Source organism: Triticum urartu, chromosome 2, assembly GCF_003073215.2.
Source record: "Triticum urartu cultivar G1812 chromosome 2, Tu2.1, whole genome shotgun sequence".
NCBI classification, from domain to species: domain Eukaryota; kingdom Viridiplantae; phylum Streptophyta; class Magnoliopsida; order Poales; family Poaceae; genus Triticum; species Triticum urartu.
The window spans coordinates 381,918,327-381,941,904 of NC_053023.1; the positions used below are offsets into that span (position 1 = coordinate 381,918,327).

The 23,578-nt window shown below is 44.8% G+C and overlaps 1 protein-coding gene across 1 annotated transcript; it reads left to right on the forward strand.

The window, feature by feature from the left end:
• Positions 1-19,795: 19,795 nt before the first annotated feature.
• On the forward strand, positions 19,796-21,756 carry LOC125541569 (60S ribosomal protein L4-1-like). The gene is made up of 2 exons (XM_048704941.1): positions 19,796-20,951; positions 21,459-21,756. The coding sequence occupies exons 1-2, from the start codon at positions 19,854-19,856 to the stop codon at positions 21,570-21,572; spliced, it is 1,212 nt and encodes a 403-aa protein (XP_048560898.1). The 5' UTR covers positions 19,796-19,853; the 3' UTR covers positions 21,573-21,756.
• The last annotated feature ends 1,822 nt before the right edge of the window (positions 21,757-23,578 follow it).

Sequence of the window (23,578 nt, forward strand, 5' to 3'; positions counted from 1 at the left end):
TGGTGCTAAAGTCCTTCACAAATCTATGGTAGAAACCGGCTAAACCAAGGAAGCTACGCACTTGATGCAAGTTGGTTGGTTGTGGACAAGTTTTAATAGCATTGATCTTAGAGTCATCAACATGAACACCCTTAGAGGAAACAACAAAACCCAAGAAAACGAGCTTATCAACGCCAAAAAGGCACTTTTCATGTTAGCATAGAGATGCTCTTTTCGAAGGGTTTGCAAAACGGTTTGAACATGGGTGACATGGTCTTTAAGAGATTTGCTATAAACAAGGATATCATCGAAGTAGTCCACAACAAACTCACCAATGTAAGGGCGAAAGACATGATTCATAAGACGCATAAAAGTACCTGGTGCTTCCGATAGACCCATAGGCATGGCTAACCACTCATACAAACCAAACTTTGTTTTGAAAGCGGCTTTCCATTCATCACCCTCTTGTATGCGGATTTGATTGTAACCACTTTTAAGATCAATTTTGGAAAATATAGTGGCACTGCTAAGTTCATCAAGCATATCATCAAGGCGTGGAATGGGATACCTATAGCGAACAGTGATAGCATTGATTGGTCTACAATCGGAGCACATGCGAAAGATACCGTCTCGTTTTGGCACAAGAATGACCGGAATGGCACAAGGACTCAAACTTTCGCGCACATGTCTATGGTCTATGAGATGCTTTACTTGCCTTTGTATTTATTTGGTTTCTTCGGGGTTGACGCGGGAGGGAGCTTTGTTCGGAAGAGGTGCTCCAGGGATGAGGTCGATGCGGTGCTCGATACCTCGTAGTGGAGGTAGTCCCGGAGGTAGCTCGTCGGGGAAAACATCTTGGAATTCCTGCAAAAGCGAAGACAACACTAGAGGTAGAGTGTGAGAGGTGTTAGCTTATGGTGCGTCGTCCTTGCACAAAAGGATGTAGTGTATCACACTAGATGGGTTCTCACACACTCCTCTTATCTCACTTTTGGTGGCAAATAGAACTAAGTTCTTATTGTCGCTCATCGTGGAGGCGCTCAATTTGGGCTTGTGGCACTGACTCTCTTGTTGGTGGTTCGCTCTCTCACTATTCTCTCCATGATGGGTGGCTTGCTTGTCGGCGATCACTTGGCTTGGAGACATAGGGCGAAGTATGTACTCCTTTCCTTTCATTTTAAAGATGTAGTGGTTCATTTAGCGGATGACACCTCTATCAAATTGCCATGGTCGACCAAGGAGAAGGTGGCAAACGGTCATTGGAACGACATCACACTCCAAAGTGTCTTCGTAAGCTCCGATTTTGAAGGAGACTTGCACTCTATGCTCGACTTGAATAGTGCCGGAGTCACTTAGCCTGAACTTTGTAGGGATGTGGGTGCCTCGTCTTGGGCAATTGGAGCTTGGAGCAAAGTTCTTCACTTGCTAAGTTATGGCTACTCCCTCCATCGATGATGACCTTGACGGACCTTCCATTGATGCCGGCCTTGGTATGAAAGATATGGCATCTTTGGTCTTCTTCTTGGTGATGTTAAAGGGTCAATACCTTGGAGACAACAAGAGCGGGACTTGAATCTTCATCACAAAAGACTTGTTCATCTTCATAGTTCACTTGCCGGTGCATGGCGACTTGCTCAAGTGTTTCCGTTTCTCCTTCGCTCATGGATTCGTATGTACCATCGTCGTTGAGGATCATGGTTTGCTTGTTGGTACACTCAAAGGACTTGTGGCCTCGTCCTCCGCATGTGAAGCATTTGAAGGAACTTGTCTTGACGGTCTCATCGGTTGGGGTAGATGATGATGAAGCTCTCGGCTTGAAGTTGCTCATTGTAGGAAGATGACTTGGGGTTGTCGAAGCTTTCTTGTAACTCAACTTGTCGACGTTGCTTGTAGAAGGCTTGGTTGAGGTAGACGGTGTTGGAGTCGTTGGAGCTTGGGTGTTGGAGAAGCCGTATGACTTGGATGAGAACTTGGCATATTTGAAGTCATCTTGCACTTGACGTTCCGCCTTGGTGGCTTGATGCACTAGCTCGATGAGGTTCGAGTATGGTTGGAAGTCGGCGATCTTCTTGATGGGGTGATTGAGTCCATTCAAGAAACGTGTCATAGTTTTCTCATCATCTTCCGTGACATTGGCTCGTATCATTGCAATCTCCATTTCCTTGTAGTACTCTTCAACTCTCTTGGTTCCTTGCTTGAGTAGTTGGAGTTTCTTGAAGAGTTCACGGTTGTAGTAGGTAGGCACGAAGCATGCTCTCATGACATCCTTCATTTGCGCCCAAGTAGTGATGGGTGGTTCACCTTTTGCCTCTCGGCGCTCAATGACTTGTTCCCACCAAATGAGGACATAGTCTTGGAACTCAAGGGATGCCATCGCGATCTTCTTCTCTTCTTCATAATTGTGCAAGCGGAAGATTTTGTCGACCTTCAATGCCCATGAAAGGTACTCTTCGGGATCATTGCTTCCATTGAACTTGGGCGTGGTGAACTTTAGCTTGCCGTAGTGTTGCTCTTCATTGTGTTCGGGTCGGGGATGATGACGTCCTTGACGAGGAGGATCGTCTCTCACAACTTGCTCTTGCCGTGGAGGATTTCCATTGTCTTCTTGTTGTTGTTGAACTTGATGTTCTTGGCGAGCTTGTGGAGTAACTTTTCGAGCTTGACGTTGCACGCGGGCTTGATATCTTTGTTCGTGAACTTCTTCGCGAAGTGCTTCTTCATGTTCACAAGCTTGTCGGCCTTGGTTGGCTACGACTCGAATTGATTCTCGGAGGGCTTGTTGCGCCTCAAGTGCTTGAGCATCTCGCAATTGTTGCTCTTGACATTGTGCCTCGGCATCTTGTGCTTCTTGGTGTAGACGTGCTCGCTCTTCCTCTTCGTGTTGGCATTGGTGTTGCTGTTCTCGTGCTTGCACAAAGGTAGCTTGGTTTTGGCGATGACGTTGTTCTTGAGAGTTGTTGTCGTGTAGAGGTTTGCGGTTGGCTTGATGATCTTGGTGCGCGGCATGACGAGGAGTGTTTGATGTCGGAGTACTTGAGCCGGAGATGGTGTAGTCGGAGTGTCGACTTCAGCTGCTCCGTCTTGATGAGGACGAAGTGGAAGAAGAGCGGTTGAGCAACAAAGCACGAATCTCATCCATTCTTGCATCGTTCTCTTGCTTGTGGTCGTCGAGCTTGTGGTCGAAGTAATCCCTTGTACGTTGCTCGGAGAGTCGCAAGTCGGTGGCGAGGTTGTCGATGCGTTCACTCATTGCTTGTTGCTCTTGATGCAAAGCACATTGTGCACCAAAGAGGTGGCTCTTTGTGACGTAGGAGTTCATGTCGTCGTCTTGCCCGATGAAGAGTGGGTTGGTAGAAGTATTTGGCCTATCCATCATTCCAAGAGAAATATGTGAGTGGGAGAAAGAGAAGAATGTATACCAAATGTACCTTGACCGATGTTGAAGATGGATCAAAGATCACTTCAATGTGGAACAAGGAAATAGCACAATTGGTACCAATTCTTGTCGGATTCTCACACCTACACAAGTAAAAGCTTATGCTGGAGCTTGGTTAGGATGGTGGCACAAAATTTGATGCAATTATTAGTGAGCTTCAAGAATGTTGGAAAAGATTCGCAAGTTTGCAATGCAACAAGTAGACCAAGCAATATAAGGTACACGAAAACACACACGCAAAGAGATAAGTAGGGTCGTGCAACCAAGGATGAGCCAAAATGTGGAATCCACGAAAATGCTCTTGTTGCACAACACTAGAGAGACGCTAGCACGATTGCACAATATGCGGATACGAAGACTTGTGCACAACCTACTAAGCAAAAATGCAACGACTTCTATCCCAAGTATGCTCTATGTATGGTGTTTCAATGATATGATCCAAGATGATCTAGTATGACAATCTTAATGTTGTATGATGCTATGGTTCTTGCTTAAAAGTTCTTTGCTTATCTTTCCCTTTTGCTTAAAAGCTTGTTTGGCTCTTTGTGTTTGAGCTCTTTTCTCATGCAATGCTTCACGAACCAAGATAGCAATTGTGTATGCGATGATAACCTTGTGACACAAGAGATGATACCAAGATATACACCAATGTTTGTTTGTATACTATGGGAAGTATGATCACTAATGTGCACAAGTCACGTTGCCGGCAATACTCAAAGGCTAGTCTCGATGGGTAAGCGACGCAAAAGAGTAAGGCTATGATGGCTATCAATGTAATGGCAAGAATGATGTATCACTATACCAAGATGAGGTTATCGTTCTTGCTTACGATATGGTGTGAAAAGGGTGGCACGAATACCAAGATGATATAGCCGAGATGGTTGTTGTTGATGACGCGTCCGTGGCGAAGATGAGCGGCGGTGATGTTGATGTCGAACCGTACCTAAATATCTGAAACACAATAGGAAATGAAACCGCAACTCAAATTCTCAAAGCAAAACGGGACAAAATTGTCGGAGTTGGTAGTGGTAAGCGATGGTGGTGTATGTGGTATATGGTGGTGCTACGCGAAAGTGGTGGTGGTATGCGGGAGTGTATGTGGGCTCCGGAACAAAATTGGGCAAAATTTGGACGGAAAACGGGGCGGTGGAAGGAAGTGATGCTGCCAGGGGCCGAATGTCCGGGCGTGATGGCCGGATGTCCGGGCTGTCGGGCCGGATGTCCGGGCTCTGGATCTGTGGACGAACTCAAAGATCTTCGCATGGAGAGATCAAATCCGGGCAAAATTCAAAGAAATTTGTAGATGGAAATTGGGGGAAAGTGGATGGAAAGCTAGATCTACCTGCAACACATGAAATCCGCGGATCAAATCCAACAAAACTTCATCACACCAACAAATCACAAAAAACATTAGGGCTATTTTTGTGGGGAAATTTTCGAATTAGGGACAAAATCAACAAAAACAAGGCTAGAAACACAACGGGGAGGCTCCGAAATTGTGATCAACGTGGCTCTGATACCAAGATGATGTAGGGTGGAAACCCTAGGGGCCGATCTTTCTTGAAAGGAGCGGATCCCGCGATGAACACGAAGAACACGAGGGGAAATCACAAAGGGGCACAAAGAGAAACACTCAAACCAACAAGATTAAGTCACACATGTTCTACATCCATGAACACAAAGGAGGTACAAGATCCACGATCAACATGGGACGATACAAATGGTAACCGATCTTCTCCGTGAGGAGGTCTTGATGGTCTTCTCTGCAAGGAGGTCTTGAATTCAAAGGGATCTTCTCCGAAGAGGGGCCGCGGTCTCTCTCAAGGAGTAGATCCGATGTGGATGAGTGAGGCTCTATCTCTCAAATGAGCTATCACAATGCTAACCCTAAAACGTAGGTAGGAGGAGAGTATATATAGTCTAGGGGTGAAAGGGTACATGGGCCTTGGCCCTTTATTGTGCGCAGACAGACGGAGCCGGACGTCCGGGCGTTGGGCCGGATGTCCGGGCCTTCGGGAGAAGCCAGATGTCTGGGGCTGGGGCCGGATGTCCGGGCTGACGGGGCATCTCTTCTGTCCTCTGGATCGGTGGTGTCCGGATATCCGGGCGGGAGGCCGGATTTCCGGGTCGGGGCCGGACGTCTGAGCCGGTCCCCGGATGTCCGGGCCCTGTAGACTTGGTCGTTGGTCTGTTGCTGCAGGTGACACCTCCAGGGAATGGATTGAAGGAAATATGCCCTAGAGGCAATAATAAAGTTATTATTTATTTCCTTATATCATGATAAATGTTTATTATTCATGCTAGAATTGTATTATCCGGAAACATAATACTTGTGTGAATACATAGACAAACTAAACGTCACTAGTGTGCCTCTACTTGACTAGCTCGTTAATCGAAGATGGTTATGTTTCCTAACCATAGACATGTGTTGTCATTTGATTAATGGGATCACATCATTAGGAGAATGATGTGATTTACATGACCCATTCCATTAGCTTAGCACCTGATCGTTTAGTATGTTGCTATTGCTTTCTTCATGACTTATACATGTTCCTATGACTATGAGATTATGCAACTCCCATTTGCCGGAGGAACACTTTGTGTGCTACCAAACGTCACAACGTAACTGGGTGATTATAAAGGAGCTCTATAGGTGTCTCCAAAGGTACATGTTGGGTTGGCGTATTTCGAGATTAGGATTTGCCACCCCGATTGTCGGAGAGGTATCTCTGGGCCCTCTCGGTAATGCACATCACATAAGCCTTGCAAGCATTGCAACTAATGAGTTAGTTGCGAGATGATGTATTACGAAACGAGTAAAGAGACTTGCCGGTAACGAGATTGAACTAGGTATTGAGATACCGACGATCGAATCTCGGGCAAGTAACATACCGATGACAAAGGGAACAACGTATGTTGTTATGCGGTCTGACCGATAAAGATCTTCATAGAATATGTAGGAGCCAATATGAGCATCCAGGTTCCACTATTGGTTATTGACCGGAGACATGTCTCGGTCATGTTTACATTCTTCTCGAACCCGTAGGGTCCGCATGCTTAACGTTACGATGACAGTTTCATTATGAGTTTATATATTTTGATGTACCGAAGTTTGTTCGGAGTCCCGGATGTGATCACGGACATGACGAGGAGTCTCGAAATGGTCGAGACATAAAGATTGATATATTGGAAGCCTATGTTTGGACATCGGAAGTGTTCCGAGTGAAATCGGCATTTTACCGGAGTACCGGGAGGTTACCGGAACCCCCCAGTAACCTAATGGGCCTTAATGGGCCTAGTGGAGGAAGAGGAAAGGAGGCCTAGGGGCTGCCGCGCGCCCCTCCCCCCCCCAAGTCCGAATTGGACAAGGAGGGGGGCGGCGCCCCCCCCCCTTTCCTTTCTTCCCTCTCCTCCTTCCCCCCAAGTCCTAATCCAGCTAGGGAAAGGGGGGAGTCCTACTCCCGGTAGGAGTAGGACTCCTCCTGCGCGCCTCCTCCTAGGGCCGGCCGCACCCCCCCCCCTTGCTCCTTTATATACGGGGGCAGGGGGGCACCTCTAGACACACAAGTTGATCCTCGTGATCGTTTTCTTAGCCGTGTGCGGTGCCCCCTTCCACCATAGTCCTCGATAATATTGTAGTGGTGCTTAGGCAAAGCCCTGCGACAGTAGAACATCAAGAAAGTCACCACGCCGTCGTGCTGACGGAACTCTTCCCCGACACTTTGCTGGATCGGAGTCCGGGGATTGTCATCGAGCTGAACGTGTGCAGAACTCGGAGGTGCCGTACGTTCGGTACTTGGATCGGTCGGATCGGAAAGACGTATGACTACTTCCTCTACGTTGTGTCAACACTTCCATTGCCGGTCTACAAGGGTACGTAGACAACACTCTCCCCTTTCGTTGCTATGCATCACCATGATCTTGCGTGTGCGTAGGAAATTTTTTGAAATTACTACGTTCCCCAACAGTGGTATCAGAGCCTAGGTTTTATGTGTTGATGTTATATGCACGAGTAGAACACAAGTGAGTTGTGGGCGATATAAGTCATACTGCTTACCAGCATGTCATACTTTGGTTCGGCGGTATTGTTGGATGAAGCGGCCCGGACCAACATTACGCGTACGCTTACGCGAGACTGGTTCTATCGACGTGCTTTGCACACAGGTGGCTGGCGGGTGTCAGTTTCTCCAACTTTAGTTGAACCGAGTGTGGCTACGCCCGGTCCTTGCGAAGGTTAAAACAGCACCAACTTGACAAACTATCGTTGTGGTTTTGATGCATAGGTAAGATTGGTTCTTTCTTAAGCTCGTAGCAGCCACGTAAAACTTGCGACAACAAAGTAGAGGACGTCTAACTTGTTTTTGCAGGGCATGTTGTGATGTGATATGGTCAAGACATGATGCTAAATTTTATTGTATGAGATGATCATGTTTTGTAACCGAGTTATCGGCAACTGGCAGGAGCCATATGGTTGTCGTTTTATGCAATTGCGCTGTAATGCTTTACTTTATCACTAAGCGGTAGCGATAGTCGTGGAAGCATATGATTGGCGAGACGACAACGATGCTACGATGGTGATCAAGGTGTCGCGCCGGTGACGATGGTGATCATGACGGTGCTTCGAAGATGGAGATCACAAGCACAAGATGATGATGGCCATATCATATCACTTATATTGATTGCATGTGATGTTTATATTTTAGGCATCTTATCTTGCTTTGATTGACGGTAGCATTTTAAGATGATCTCTCACTAATTATCAAGAAGTGTTCTCCCTGAGTATGCACCATTGCGAAAGTTCTTCATGCTGAGACACCACGTGATGATCGGGTGTGATAGGCTCTACGTTCAAATACAACGGGTGCAAAACAGTTGCACACGCGGAATACTCAGGTTATACTTGACGAGCCAAGCATATACAAATATGGCCTTGGAACACGGAGACCGAAAGGTCGAGCGTGAATCATATAGTAGATATGATCAACATAGTGATGTTCACCAATGAAACTACTCCATCTCACGTGATGATCAGACATGGTTTAGTTGATTTGGATCACGTGATCACTTAGAGGATTAGAGGGATGTCTATCTAAGTGGGAGTTCTTTAGTAATATGATTAATTGAACTTAAATTTATCATGAACTTAGTACCTGATAGTATCTTGCTTGTTTATGTTTGATTGTAGATAGATGGCCCGTGCTGTTGTTCCGTTGAATTTTAATGCGTTCCTTGAGAAAGCAAAGTTGAAAGATGATGGTAGCAATTACATGGACTGGGTCCGTAACTTGAGGATTATCCTCATTGCTGCACAGAAGAATTACGTCCTGGAAGCACCGCTGGGTGCCAGGCCTGCTGCTGGAGCAACACCAGATGTTATGAACGTCTGGCAGAGCAAAGATGATGACTACTCGATAGTTCAGTGTGCCATGCTTTACGGCTTAGAATCGGGACTTCAACGATGTTTTGAACGTCATGGAGCATATGAGATGTTCCAGGAGTTGAAGTTAATATTTCAAGCAAATGCCCGGATTGAGAGATATGAAGTCTCCAATAAGTTCTATAGCTGCAAGATGAAGGAGAACAGTTCTGTCAGTGAGCATATACTCAAAATGTCTGGGTATAATAATCACTTGATTCAAATGGGAGTCAATCTTCCAGATGATTGCGTCATTGACAGAATTCTCCAATCACTTCCACCTAGCTACAAGAGCTTCGTGATGAACTATAATATGCAAGGGATGAATAAGACAATTCCCGAGCTCTTCATAATGCTGAAAGCTGCGGAGGTAGAAATCAAAAAGGAGCATCAAGTGTTGATGGTCAACAAGACCACTAGTTTCAAGAAAAAGGGCAAAGGGAAGAAGAAGGGGAACTTCAAAAAGAACAGCAAGCAAGTTGCTGCTCAGGAGAAGAAACCCAAATCTGGACCTAAGCCTGAAACTGAGTGCTTCTACTGCAAGCAGACTGGTCACTGGAAGCGGAACTGCCCCAAGTATTTGGCGGATAAGAAGGATGGCAAGGTGAACAAAGGTATATGTGATATACATGTTATTGATGTGTACCTTACTAATGCTCGCAGTAGCACCTGGGTATTTGATACTGGTTCTGTTGCTATTATTTGCAACTCGAAACAGGGACTACGGATTAAGCGAAGATTGGCTAAGGACGAGGTGACGATGTGCGTGGGAAATGGTTCCAAAGTCGATGTGATCGCGGTCGGCACGCTACCTCTACATCTACCTTCGGGATTAGTATTAGACCTAAATAATTGTTATTTGGTGCCAGCGTTAAGCATGAACATTATATCTGGATCTTGTTTGATGCGAGTCGGTTATTCATTTAAATCAGAGAATAATGGTTGTTCTATTTATATGAGTAATATCTTTTATTGTCATGCACCCTTGAAGAGTGGTCTATTCTTATTAAATTTTGATAGTAGTGACACACATATTCATAATGTTGAAGCCATAAGATGCATAGTTGATAATGATAGTGCAACTTATTTGTGGCACTGCCGTTTAGGTCATATTGGTATAAAGCGCATGAAGAAACTCCATACTGATGGACTTTTGGAACCACTTGATTATGAATCACTTGGTACTTGCGAACCGTGCCTTATGGGCAAGATGGCCAAAACACCGTTCTCCGGTACTATGGAGAGAGCAACAGATTTGTTGGAAATCATACATACAGATGTATGTGGTCCGATGAATGTTGAGGCTCGTGGCGGATATCGTTATTTTCTCACCTTCACAGATGACTTAAGCAGATATGGGTATATCTACTTAATGAAACATAAGTCTGAAACATTTGAAAAGTTCAAAGAATTTCAGAGTGAAGTTGAAAATCATCGTAACAAGAAAATAAAATTCTTACGATCTAATCATGGAGGAGAATATTTGAGTTTCGAGTTTGGTGTACATTTGAAACAATGCGGAATAGTTTCGAAACTCACGCCACCCGGAACACCACAGCGTAATGGTGTGTCCGAACATCGTAATCGTACTTTACTAGATATGGTGCGATCTATGATGTCTCTTACTGATTTACCGCTATCGTTTTGGGGTTATACTTTAGAGACGGCCACATTCATGTTAAATAGGGCACCATCAAAATCCGTTGAGACGACGCCTTATGAACTGTGGTTTGGCAAGAAACCAAAGTTGTCGTTTCTGAAAGTTTGGGGCTGCGATGCTTATGTGAAAAAGCTTCAACCTGATAAGCTCGAACCCAAATCAGAAAAATGTGTCTTCATAGGATATCCAAAGGAAACTATTGGATACACCTTCTATCACAGATCTGAAGGCAAGACTTTTGTTGCTAAATTCGGAAACTTTCTAGAGAAGGAGTTTCTCTCGAAAGAAGTGAGTGGAAGGAAAGTAGAACTTGATGAGGTAACTATACCTGCTCCCTTATTGGAAAATAGTACATCACAGAAAACGGTTTCTGTGACACCTACGCCAATTAGTGAGGAAGCTAATGATGATGATCATGAAACTTCAGAACAAGATACTACTGAACCTCGTAGATCAACCAGAGTAAGATCCGCACCAGAGTGGTACGGTAATCCTGTTCTGGAAGTCATGCTACTAGATCATGATGAACCTACGAACTATGGAGAAGCGATGGTGAGCCCAGATTCCGCAAAATGGCTTGAAGCCATGAAATCTGAGATGGGATCCATGTATGAGAACAAAGTGTGGACTTTGGTTGACTTGCCCAAAGATCGGCAAGCAATTGAGAATAAATGGATCTTCAAGAAGAAGACTGACGCTGACGGTAATGTTACTGTCTACAAAGCTCAACTTGTCACAAAAGGTTTTCGACAAGTTCAAGGGATTGACTACGATGAGACCTTCTCACCCGTAGCGATACTTAAGTCTATCCGAATCATGTTAGCAATTGCCGCATTTTATGACTATGAAATTTGGCAGATGGATGTAAAAACTGCATTCCTGAATGGATTTCTGGAAGAAGAGTTGTATATGATGCAACCGGAAGGTTTCGTCGATCCAAAGGGAGCTAACAAAGTGTGCAAGCTCCAGCGATCTATTTATGGACTGGTGCAAGCCTCTCGGAGTTGGAATAAACGCTTTAATAGTGTAATCAAAGCATTTGGTTTTGTACAGACTTTTGGAGAAGCCTGTATTTACAAGAAAGTGAGTGGGAGCTCTGTAGCATTTCTGATATTATATGTAGATGACATATTACTAATCGGAAATGATATAGAATTTCTGGATAGCATAAAGGGATACTTGAATAAGAGTTTTTTCAATGAAAGACCTCGGTGAAGCTGCTTAAATATTGGGCATTAAGATCTATAGAGATAGATCAAGACGCTTAATTGGACTTTCACAATGCACATACCTTGAGAAAAATTTGAAAAAGTTCAAAATGGATCAAGCAAAGAAAGGATTCTTGCCTGTGTTACAAGGTGTGAAATTGAGTAAGACTCAATGCCCGACCACTGCAGAAGATAGAGAGAAAATGAAAGATGTTCCCTATGCTTCAGCCATAGGCTCTATCATGTATGGAATGCTGTGTACCAGACCTGATGTGTGTCTTGCTATAAGTCTAGCAGGGAGGTACCGAAGTAATCCAGGAGTGGATCACTGGACAGCGGTCAAGAACATCCTGAAATACCTGAAAAGGACTAAGGATATGTTTCTCGTATATGGAGGTGACAAAGAGCTCATCGTAAATGGTTACGTTGATGCAAGCTTTGACACTGATCCGGACGATTCTAAATCGCAAACCGGATACGTGTTTACATTAAACGGTGGAGCTGTCAGTTGGTGCAGTTCTAAACAAAGCGTTGTGGCGGGATCTACATGTGAAGCGGAGTACATAGCTGATTCGGAAGCAGCAAACGAAGGAGTCTGGATGAAGGAGTTCATATCCGATCTAGGTGTCATACCTAGTGCATCGGGTCCAATAAAAATCTTTTGTGACAATACTGTTGCAATTGCCTTGGCAAAGGAATCCAGATTTCACAAGAGAACCAAGCACATCAAGAGACGCTTTAATTCCATCCGGGATCTAGTCCAGGTGGGAGACATAGAGATTTTCAAGATACATACGGATCTGAATGTAGCAGGCCCGTTGACTAAGCCTCTTCCACGAGCAAAACATGATCAGCACCAAAGCTCCATGGGTGTTAGAATCATTGCTGTGTAATCTAGATTATTGACTCTAGTGCAAGTGGGAGACTGAAGGAAATATGCCCTCGAGGCAATAATAAAGTTATTATTTATTTCCTTATATCATGATAAATGTTTATTATTCATGCTAGAATTGTATTATCCGGAAACATAATACTTGTGTGAATACATAGACAAACTTAACGTCACTACTGTGCCTCTACTTGACTAGCTCGTTAATCGAAGATGGTTATGTTTCCTAACCATAGACATGTGTTGTCATTTGATTAACGGGATCACATCATTAGGAGAATGATGTGATTGACATGACCCATTCCATTAGCTTAGCACCCGATCGTTTAGTATGTTGCTATTGCTTTCTTCATGACTTATACATGTTCCTATGACTATGAGATTATGCAACTCCCGTTTGCCGGAGGAACACTTTGTGTGCTACCAAACGTCACAACGTAATTGGGTGATTATAAAGGAGCTCTACAGGTGTCTCCAAAGGTACATGTTGGGTTGGCGTATTTCGAGATTAGGATTTCTCACCTCGATTGTCGGAGAGGTATCTCTGGGCCCTCTCGGTAATGCACATCACGTAAGCCTTGCAAGCATTGCAACTAATGAGTTAGTTGCGAGATGATGTATTACGAAACGAGTAAAGAGACTTGCCAGTAACGAGATTGAACTAGGTATTGAGATACCGATGATCGAATCTCGGGCAAGTAACATACCGATGACAAAGGGAACAACGTATGTTGTTATGCGGTCTGACCGATAAAGATCTTCATAGAATATGTAGGAGCCAATATGAGCATCCAGGTTCCGCTATTGGTTATTGACCGGAGACATGTCTCGGTCATGTTTACATTCTTCTCGAACCCGTAGGGTCCGCATGCTTAACGTTACGATGACAGTTTCATTATGAGTTTATATATTTTGATGTACCTAAGTTTGTTCGGAGTCCCGGATGTGATCACGGACATGACGAGGAGTCTCGAAATGGTCGAGACATAAAGATTGATATATTGGAAGCCTATGTTTGGACATCGGAAGTGTTCCGAGTGAAATCGGCATTTTACCGGAGTACCGGGAGGTTACCGGAACCCCCCGGTAACCTAATGGGCCTTAATGGTCCTAGTGGAGGAAGAGGAGAGGAGGCCTAGGGGCTGCCGCGTGCCCCTCCCCCCCCCCAAGTCCGAATTGGACAAGGAGGGGGGGTGACGCCCCCCCTTTCCTTTCTTCCCTCTCCTCCTTCCCCCCAAGTCCTAATCCAACTAGGGAAAGGGGGGAGTCTTACTCCCGGTAGGAGTAGGACTCCTCCTGCGCGCCTCCTCCTAGGGCCGGCCGCACCCCCCCTTGCTCCTTTATATACGGGGGCAGGGGGGCACCTCTAGACACACAAGTTGATCCTTGTGATCGTTTTCTTAGCCGTGTGTGGTGCCCCCTTCCACCATAGTCCTCGATAATATTGTAGTGGTGCTTAGGCGAAACCCTGCGACAGTAGAACATCAAGATCGTCACCACGCCGTCGTGCTGAGGAACTCTCCCCCGACACTTTGCTGGATCGGAGTCCGGGGATCGTCATCGAGCTGAACGTGTGCAGAACTCGGAGGTGTCGTACGTTCGGTACTTGGATCGGTCGGATCGGGAAGACGTACGACTACTTCCTCTACGTTGTGTCAACACTTCCGTTGCCGGTCTACAAGGGTACGTAGAAAACACTCTCCCCTTTTGTTGCTATGCATCACCATGATCTTGCGTGTGCGTAGGAAATTTTTTGAAATTACTACGTTCCCCAACACGGATGTCCGGGGTCATGGCCGGATGTCCGGGGCCTGGGAGGTGTTCTTGACTCCTTCCGTTGGTTCTCTTCATCCGTGAACTTGGGGACTTGTTCATCTTCACGTGCATCTTTGGGAGGGTCCTCTTGATACCTAATCATGCACAACATCTCGGACTTAGGTAGTAGCCATGTCTTGAGAGGATCATATGTAATATCACTAAGGAGAGAAGTCACCTCGGTCTCGAGAGCTCTAGCTCGTGCTCGTGTCATGGGTCCTCTTGGCACTTGATGAGACGATGGTAGGTCCATGGGGATGACCGTAGGATGCTCCGCATCATCTCCTCCATATATACAGCCCTTAGGGCATCGTTTAGACTTTGGGTTTTGTTTAGATTAAAAGTTCGCCGTAGCTGCAACTTCGCGTACTTCGTTTGTGTTCAACGACCATACAAAGGCGTCACAGAACTCCACCTTCATTAATAAAGCTTTCCTCTTATATTCGCAATATCCAGATTGCAATCTCAGTTTCTTGCTTGTTCTTCGTTTGCTCGCAGGAAACAGACCCTCGTGGTCAGGTTGATCGTGCTCCGGCGTGGTAAATAACCCCTCGGAAGTTGGTTTAGCGATTGCTAAGGCGCGACGTCTCGCATGGTCGTAGTCGAATCATCAAGGTCGACTCCCACAGAAAACGATAGCCACCATCTCATCGAAAAATCGGGACACCTTCGCCTCTATCACACATGGAGGCGAAGTAGGATGCGATGGATTGATTGCCCTTCTGCGCGTTGATGAGGGAGGTGCGGATGTTGTTGGCGCGGCTTAGCGACTGGGATGAGTACATGCTCGCCAGCGTCGTCCAGAGCGCCTGCGCCGTGGTGACCATGGTCACCATGATGAGCACCTCTTTCGAGAGGTTGGCCAGCAAGTAGTCGAGCACCTGCTGATCCTCCCTGACCCAGATAGGGTGGAGCGGGTTGGGCTCGAAGGTCTCCTTGTCGTCCTTGTCCTTGATGGAGAGGAGCTTAGCTGGTTCCGGCGAGGTGCCGTCGACGTAGCCGAAGACACCAGCTCCACGCAGTTGCGGCGTGATCTGCGTACGCCACAACACGTAGTTCGTGCGAGAAAGCTTCTCGATGACCTGGCCATTGAGGCTAGGTTGGAAGGCACCGGAGGAGGAAGACATGGCTAGGCACAGTTGGAATTGCGGAGGGTTTTAGATGGGAAGAGAGAAGGCTCTGATTACCATGTGCGATAGGCGGAAACATCTTACCTCGCATGAGGGGACGTGTTGCGTGTTATATAGCAGGGGCGCAATAACCCTGATAGCGCATACATTCGGTTTGGGGAGAATCCAAGTTACGTCTTGAGGAGAAAGAAAAGGAGGAGATAGATCTAGCTAGTTACAACAGATAAGAGATACGGCCTAACTACCGCCTGAGCAAACTACCAAACAAGATCTCTCTTGTCACGTTACAATGTGTGTGCGCATGTATATTCATCATGTTTGACAGTTACATCTCCAAAGAGGATTCCAGCAGCAAAACTTCATGGTCAGCTTGAATGGAAGGTAGTCCAAGAGATTCATGATGTTGATTTCTTTACGAACATTATGGGAAGTGGACTTCATTTTGACTGGCGATACATTCCTAATTTACTGCTCATTTCGTAGTTGTGCAAAAAATGCCTGGGCGTGCAAGTTTTATGTGAAAATGATGCACCGACGGTCTTTTGGAAGAATGGGAAAATCACATGGCTGTCGGATTGCAAGCACATAGGGCATTGCTTATGTGGCGTACAGTTCATAAAAACTTCCTGAATTGAGTATTTATTTTCAGTTCTATGCTCTGTTAGACTACTAGAGCTAGAGGTGCTAAAATCCTAGATGATGCTAGATGGTGTAATGGAATTAGTGCCGAATTATATTACAAAATGTACAAATTGGATAAGTATAACAAATCAATTAGATTTGTCAAATCTATTAGATTTGTATGTTTCTATTCATAATCATCAGTCTACAATCACCACTCTGCTCTTCCTTTCACTCTGCAGCCCTCGCTCAGGTCTTACTCTGCCCCGCCTAGCTGCCACTCTCTTCTAGAGTGGTTGTGACCCCACCGCGCGCAAGGTATTCACCAAGAACTAGAAGGTGCTCTTTGGATACCATGGGTATGGCTACATTCGTGGCTGGAGGAAATTTGCGGCCATTTCAATTCAGCCTTCTCTACACCTATCGGTGTATTCATAATAGTTATGATATATGCATACCACATTATTAGTCTTCAGCCTTTTTACATACTACTCCCATTTGAATACACTTTTAGAAAAAGTAAACATACCCATGAAAGACACATTCTTGCATGTACACTTCTTTTTGAAGTATTTAAAAAAACTTAGTTTACAGAGTATGGGTTGGTTACTACGTTGGAGTAATCATGGACATCTCAAATTTAGCGCCTAGGATTCCTATTTTGACTAATGTGAGTATCTCTTGGTCAGTCCTGAGATTACAAATTTGAAATAACTCTCCTGAAAATGATGGCAAAACTCACATGTGGTCTATAAAGAAATATTTGATGATCTTGCTTAATAAATTTGCTAGCAGGCAGAAAATATATCATGTCAGTACCATTCATGTATCCGCTTTCACAGACCATCTAACATGACTTCTTATTTTATTTTTACAGGATGCTAAGGGATGCAAGAAATAAAATAGTATGCTGCATTTTGCCTACAGGTAAGGAAACATGTACCTTATTTCTGCAAAGATGTGCTCTGTTTTTTTATTCCATGAGTATTTGCATTCCCTATAGAAGCTGACTGGTTACATTTCTGTTTAGTACATCATCATAATCTCCCAAATACTGCACTCATTTATACTTTCCCGCCCATGCTTAAAATAATGTGTTTTAGTTCTGATTACAACCATATAGGTATTCATGTATAAGATTGTTTGCTTTCAGTTCTGGTTAAATCATCTAGTGGATCAGGTTTCTAAACCACTATCACATTCCTGACGGAAGTTGTGCATGTAGTACATGTTTTCAGTTCAGCAAGCTCTTTTTTTAGTTAGAGATCAATTTTGAAGACTAACATGTCATATGAATGCTCCCATCTCAGCAAAAGCCTTGATCTTCAATTTTGTAAGTTGTGGGAATACTTTGCTACTTCAAAATCTCCAGATAAAAGTTGAGGAATTCATACGATAGTCGATTGGAAAAATATATCTAGCAGTTCAATTTGTTTCATGCGCACAATGGGATAAATTAATGTAACACAAGCCTTTGCAATTTAGTGTTGTTGTTATTAGAATCGGGAGACTTGCTTTGTTACCGTACTTAGAGTTGCTGATTGATTACTATAGTAATAGCCAGGAAGGTTTGTAGTCAACTTATCTGCAGTTGTAATTAGTCGACTTATGCTCCTTAAATTGTTGTTCTTTTGGTGACCAGTGAATGGGCAATTGACTCTCTTGTGTATATGGCTGATCTAATTGTTGGGAAAATCTTCAACACATTGTAATATGAAAGGTTTTACCCCGCAAACAAATAAAAATATGAAAGGATTTGATTTTTTTTTCTTGGGACTTCTTCGTACACTTTTTACTATTGTACTCCCTCCGGTCCTTTTGACTCCACACATTACCTTTGTCTGAAGTCAAAGTTTGCTAAGTTTGACCAAATTTATATTAGAAAATATTAACATCTATAACATCTAATAAATATAATATGAAAATATATTCTGAGATAAACCTAATAATAAATGTGTTGTTATGTGAATGTTAATAATTTTTTGTATAAACTTGGTCAAAGTTTGATGAGATTGACTTCAGGCAAACCTAATATGCAGAGTAAAAAGGACCGGAGGGAGTATTCACTATAGTTTTCCTTTATTGAACTAATTTTCCGCTTGCATTGTACTCCCTCCGTTCCAAATTACTCGTCATGATTTTAGTTCAAATTTGAACTAAAACCACGACGAGTAATTTGGAACGGAGAGAGTAGATATCAAGTCTTAGAGAAGGAAGTTTTGTATGGCAGTCGACTCTTTTCTTCTCCGATTCAGATTCACAGATAAATACCCCATTCTTCTTTTTTCAGGCCTTGATGGAGGCAGTACTTGCTAATGCAGGATGGAAAACTGCCTGTTACATGTAGTCTTTAGAACCTGTGCTGAAATGGCGCTTTATTGTTTGGAAAGTGTCCGATTTTGCAAAACTTTTGGATGTATCGAATAGTTTTCAAGTTGTTTCAGTGACATCAGTTCCTGCTAAGACATTTTAAAATGTGAACCTAAATACCTGTTACCATAAGTGACCTAACTTGTGGTGGTGTGCAATGTTCACCTAACTTAAAACAGCTTGCGCCCTGTCTTTCTTCCGCAACACAAAGACTAGATTAATATAGCCCCCGTACGTCAAGTGAGATCAAGCATAAACTCCGAACATTCAGACAACCAACCAATATGCAGGTGCATTAGAGTATGGAAAAGGCAAAGCTCCCAAAGAGTAACTGATATTTCCTCCATCGATGATGACGAAAACAACTAAAAAATGTCAGAACTATCAACCTATACTCGCCTACATTTACCCAACTCTTATCCCGTACAAAAGTAAATAAATAAATGTACACACGGGCGTTTAAGTTGGCATGCATGCCTGTCCATGAACAAGTCTATTGATACATGGATTTTATTTCAAAGCACACGTGTTGGTGGGTCTCTGCCATTTGCATACATGATTCCAAATTGGGTCTGTGCTATCAAATTAAAGTATGTATATACATCTTATTGTAGACAACAGTCCACCATATTTCTTATTAGAGGAGATTAAACAATGGATATTTTTTTCATTGCACACATGAATTTAGCATGATTTGGCACGCACAACGGGTCCATGATAACCATATTTTCAACTAAAATAATGCTTGGTCTGTACATGTTATACATTTTTTTTCAAACTCGGATTTTCGCGGTGTGATAACCATATTTCCAATATACCATGGTTTAAAAAAAAGAACTTTCTACTATTGATATCGAATAGGTCCTTGCAAAATGAAATTATTTTCATCAACAACATGGCTTTAGCGGGCCTCTGCGCCATTTGACGCAACGGGTCAACTAGTGAAAGTAACGCTAAGACCAAGTATCAAAATAGATTTATTGAAAATCAAAATAGATTTATATCGTCTACGAGTTTGCTGACAACAATGTCAGAAGGAGCTTCCAAAGTATTTAGTCTGACCAAAATGAGTGAATGATCTTTTTCTTAGATGAGAATGGGCGAATGATCTGAGCATGCGCACGTTAAATGATCAACATGTCAAATGAAATGAAAGTAACGCTAAGACCGGCCCACTCCGAACCGACGGCCTAGATCTTGCCTCGCTAAACCCAACGAACACGGCAACACCCAAACCCTAAGCGATCCCACATATATAAGCCCTCTCCATCGCGCGACCGCCCCAATTCCCTCGCCGCGCCACCCAGCCCCCTGCTAGCAGCAGCCGCCATGGCAACCAACACCCGCCCCATCGTCTCGGTGAAGGCCCTGGAGGGTGACATGACCACCGACTGCGCCGGCCTCGCCCTTGCCGAGGTCTTCCGCTCGCCGATCCGCCCCGACGTTGTCCGCTCAGTCCACAGGTTGCTCTCCTGCAACAAGCGCCAGCCCTACGCCGTCTCCCGTCGCGCCGGACACCAGACCTCGGCCGAGTCTTGGGGCACGGGGCGTGCGGTGTCACGTATTCCTCGTGTCCCTGGAGGCGGAACACACCGCGCTGGCCAGGGGGCCTTCGGCAACATGTGCTGTGGGGGACGTATGTTCGCACCCACCAAGACCTGGCGCAAGTGGCACCGCCGCGTCAACGTCCACATGCGACGTGTCGCCGTCACCTCCGCCCTCGCCGCCACCGCCGTCCCAGCCCTTGTCCTCGCCCGCGGTCACCGCATCGAAACCGTCCCTGAGATGCCCCTTGTCATTTCTGACTCGGCGGAGTCCATCGAGAAGACTTCTCAGGCCATCAAGATCCTGAAGCAGACCGGTGCCTATGCTGATTCTGAGAAGGCCCAGGACTCTGTTGGCATCCGAACTGGCAAGGGTAAGATGCGCAACCGCCGATACATCAACCGCAAGGGGCCTCTCGTTGTCTACGGCACTGAGGGATCGAAGATCGTCAAGGCCTTCCGCAACCTGCCTGGTGTGGATGTCGCCAACGTTGAGCGCCTCAACCTTCTCGACCTTGCCCCTGGTGGCCACCTTGGGCGGTTTGTAATCTGGACGGAGACTGCATTCAAGAAGTTGGAGGAGGTGTATGGCACCTTTGATGCGCCTTCACAGAGGAATGGCTTCTTTCTGCCAAGGCCCAAGATGACCAACGCTGACCTTGGCAGGATCATCAACTCTGATGAGGTGCAGTCTGTCGTTAAGCCAACCAACAAGGAGATAAAGCTCAGGAAGAAGAGGAGGAACCCGCTCAAGAATGTGGCTGCAGTGCTCAAGCTGAACCCCTACTTTGGCACTGCCCGCAGGATGGCTACCCTCGTGGAAGCTGCTCGCATGAAGGCAAGGAAGGAGAAGATTGCTTCCAAGAGGACCAGGCTTAGCCCGGTATATATCTCTTTACTCCTTGCTTGCGATCATTGTCTTTTTCTGTATGAAAGAAATTTGCCGTGAGCTATTTTTCATGAACTGTTGATTTAGAAGTTCATAGCATAATATAGCTTCATATACATACTGGATTGTTAATTTGTTCCCTGTGATATCTGCATGCTTAACATGTATGCTTGCCCTACAAACTAAAGCCGTGTTTTCTGTATGTCAATTCTAAACTAGAGAAACTTGTTAATTAGTAAGTCGGCTCTGCTCATGTTTTCTGTATGTCATTTACTTCTGTTGTCTGTTAGTAGCTCTATTTATGACCTTGGCAATGTATGCTAACTACATCTTTTTGCACTTCAGTAAATTATGGATAATTGTAATGATGTATGACAATGTTAGTTTTGTAGAAGGAACTTGCCCAGCATTTCTGTGAAATATTTCTTTTCTAGTTGCATTAAGTGTAATGAGGCCTATCTTTGATATTGTGCTAACAGTCCACCTCTGTCCTCTTTTTAGGAGGAAGCTGCCAAGGTCAAGGCTGCTGGCAAAGCATGGTACAAGACCATGATATCCGACAGTGACTACACTGAGTTTGATGTCTTCTCGAAGTGGCTCGGTGTGTCGCAGTAAGCATGTTCTGATTAAGTTTTGGGTACTAGTCCTGTCAAGTTAAGTCGGCGAGAACTTCCCAAAAGGATTCTCGTTTCTCTATATAATCCTATTATTAGCTGAGTTTTTTTCCCCGAGAATTCTGCTATGTCTGTTTTGTGTTTCTGTTGTCGTGAGAACATGTATATGATGTTGTTCAAACTGCACTACCGGAATAACCCTATATGCCTACGGCCTTATCTATGCCGACAACTTTTTGTCGGGGCCGTCGGCATACCTCAAGCTACGCCGACAGCCTGGGAAAAGCCGTCGGCATAGAGAAGCCGTCGGCATACCTCCATCTATGCCTACGGCAGCCGTAGGCATAGTTAGGCCGTCGGCATATATCGATCTATGCCTACGGTAGTCGTAGGCATAGTTAGGCCGTCGGCATAGATGTGGTCCGGGTGGCTCAGGGACCAACGGCGGGCTGACGCCGTCAAATCTATGCCGACGGCCCTGACGGCGGCCGTCGGCATAGATATTATCTGTATTTTTTTATTAGGAGCTGCCACGTGGCAGAGCTGTGCCGACGGCAAGGCCGTAGGCATAGGCCTTGCCATAGGCATAGCCCCGCCACGTGGCGCCTGGCCGAGAACTCTGCCTACGGATATTATTTGTTTTTATTTTAAATTATTTTTATTTTTAAGTTAAAATTTGTTTAATTTAAATCTAACTTATCTAAACTTAAACATACACAAATTATACATCGATTTAGGGTAGAATTTTCCATAGATTATGAATATCCAGTTTGTTTTTGTTTTTGAGTATGTTAGAAATGTGGCCTCCTGTACTTTTGCATATATGTCCTTATGCTTTGTTAAAATCATAAGTAATTGATACTTGGATCGATTTTGACAAATTTTATATGGGTTTTATCAGAATCTTGAAAGGATTCTGTGCTATACTATGTTTCAAATTTGAACAAACTTAAATCATGTTTGCTTCAGATTTATAGAAAACACCCTTTTGTTTTGACTTTTTTGTATATTTGTCATTTCTTGCCCAAACGTGACAAATTTTATATCTACATCCATCAGATTGTTTCAAGGATTGTCGTTCATGAGGAAACGGCCATGTCGGGTTGACACGAAAGGAATCTTATGGTGTGTTTGGCCCAGACCTTGTACTCAAGTGTTCCTATGGGCCGACCTATCACAACCAGGTGAAAACGTCCATTGGTCAAAGCTCGTCCGGTGAAAGTCAAAGGCATAGATTTCCGGGTCAACTTATCCAGGGTTAGGCCGACCGGGGGCCTTCGGGGGAGGGGTAGCAATGCCACCAGAGCATCGCGCCGAGTCCTCATACATGTCGAAAGGTGTGGTGCCATGTCTAAAGAGGCAATACGTGGCTCCGGTGTGAGGTTCGACCTCATGAACGACGATGAAATCGAAGTAATCCTTCTGCGGTTTTGGCGTTGCATGAATATTCCTGAACACTTGGAGCGTAATCAATTCATGAGATTTTTACACAGTGCAGACACATATGATATAATATGCATGGCAATTTCTTATATTTTTGTAAGATGCAGGAGTATGTGAAAAAAAATCCCCCACCACTGATTGTTTCCGCGTGTCTACAAGTGTGGTCGGGGGCCTTTGGGTGCTAGCTATGCCACCAAATCTTGCACCAGGTCCTCTTACATGTCTAGAAATGTGTTGTCAGGTGCAAACAAACGACATTTGGCTCCCGGAGTGTGACCCCCCTTCACGGAAGGCGCTGCCGCCGGCACTTGGAGGGGGGAAATGGCCGCATCGGGTTGATATGAGGGGGGTCCGCTAGTCAGTTGGGCCCAAACCTTGTTCTGAAATGTTCCTATGGGCTAACCTGTCACAACCAGGTGGAAAAGTACGTTGGTCAAAGGCCGTCCGGTAAAAGTCAAAGGCCTAGATCTTCGGGTCAATCGGGCTAGGATTAGGCCGGTCGGGGGCCTTGGGGGTAGCAATGGTACCAAACTCGCATTGTGTCTTAATATATGTATACAAGTG

Coding starts and splice junctions, on each gene's coding strand:
- LOC125541569 (XM_048704941.1), top strand. CDS start 19,854: ATGGCAACCAACACCCGCCCCATCGTCTCGGTGAAGGCCCTGGAGGGT. Junction 20,952..21,458: donor AGAGGACCAGGCTTAGCCCG/GTATATATCTCT, acceptor TCCTCTTTTTAG/GAGGAAGCTGCCAAGGTCAA.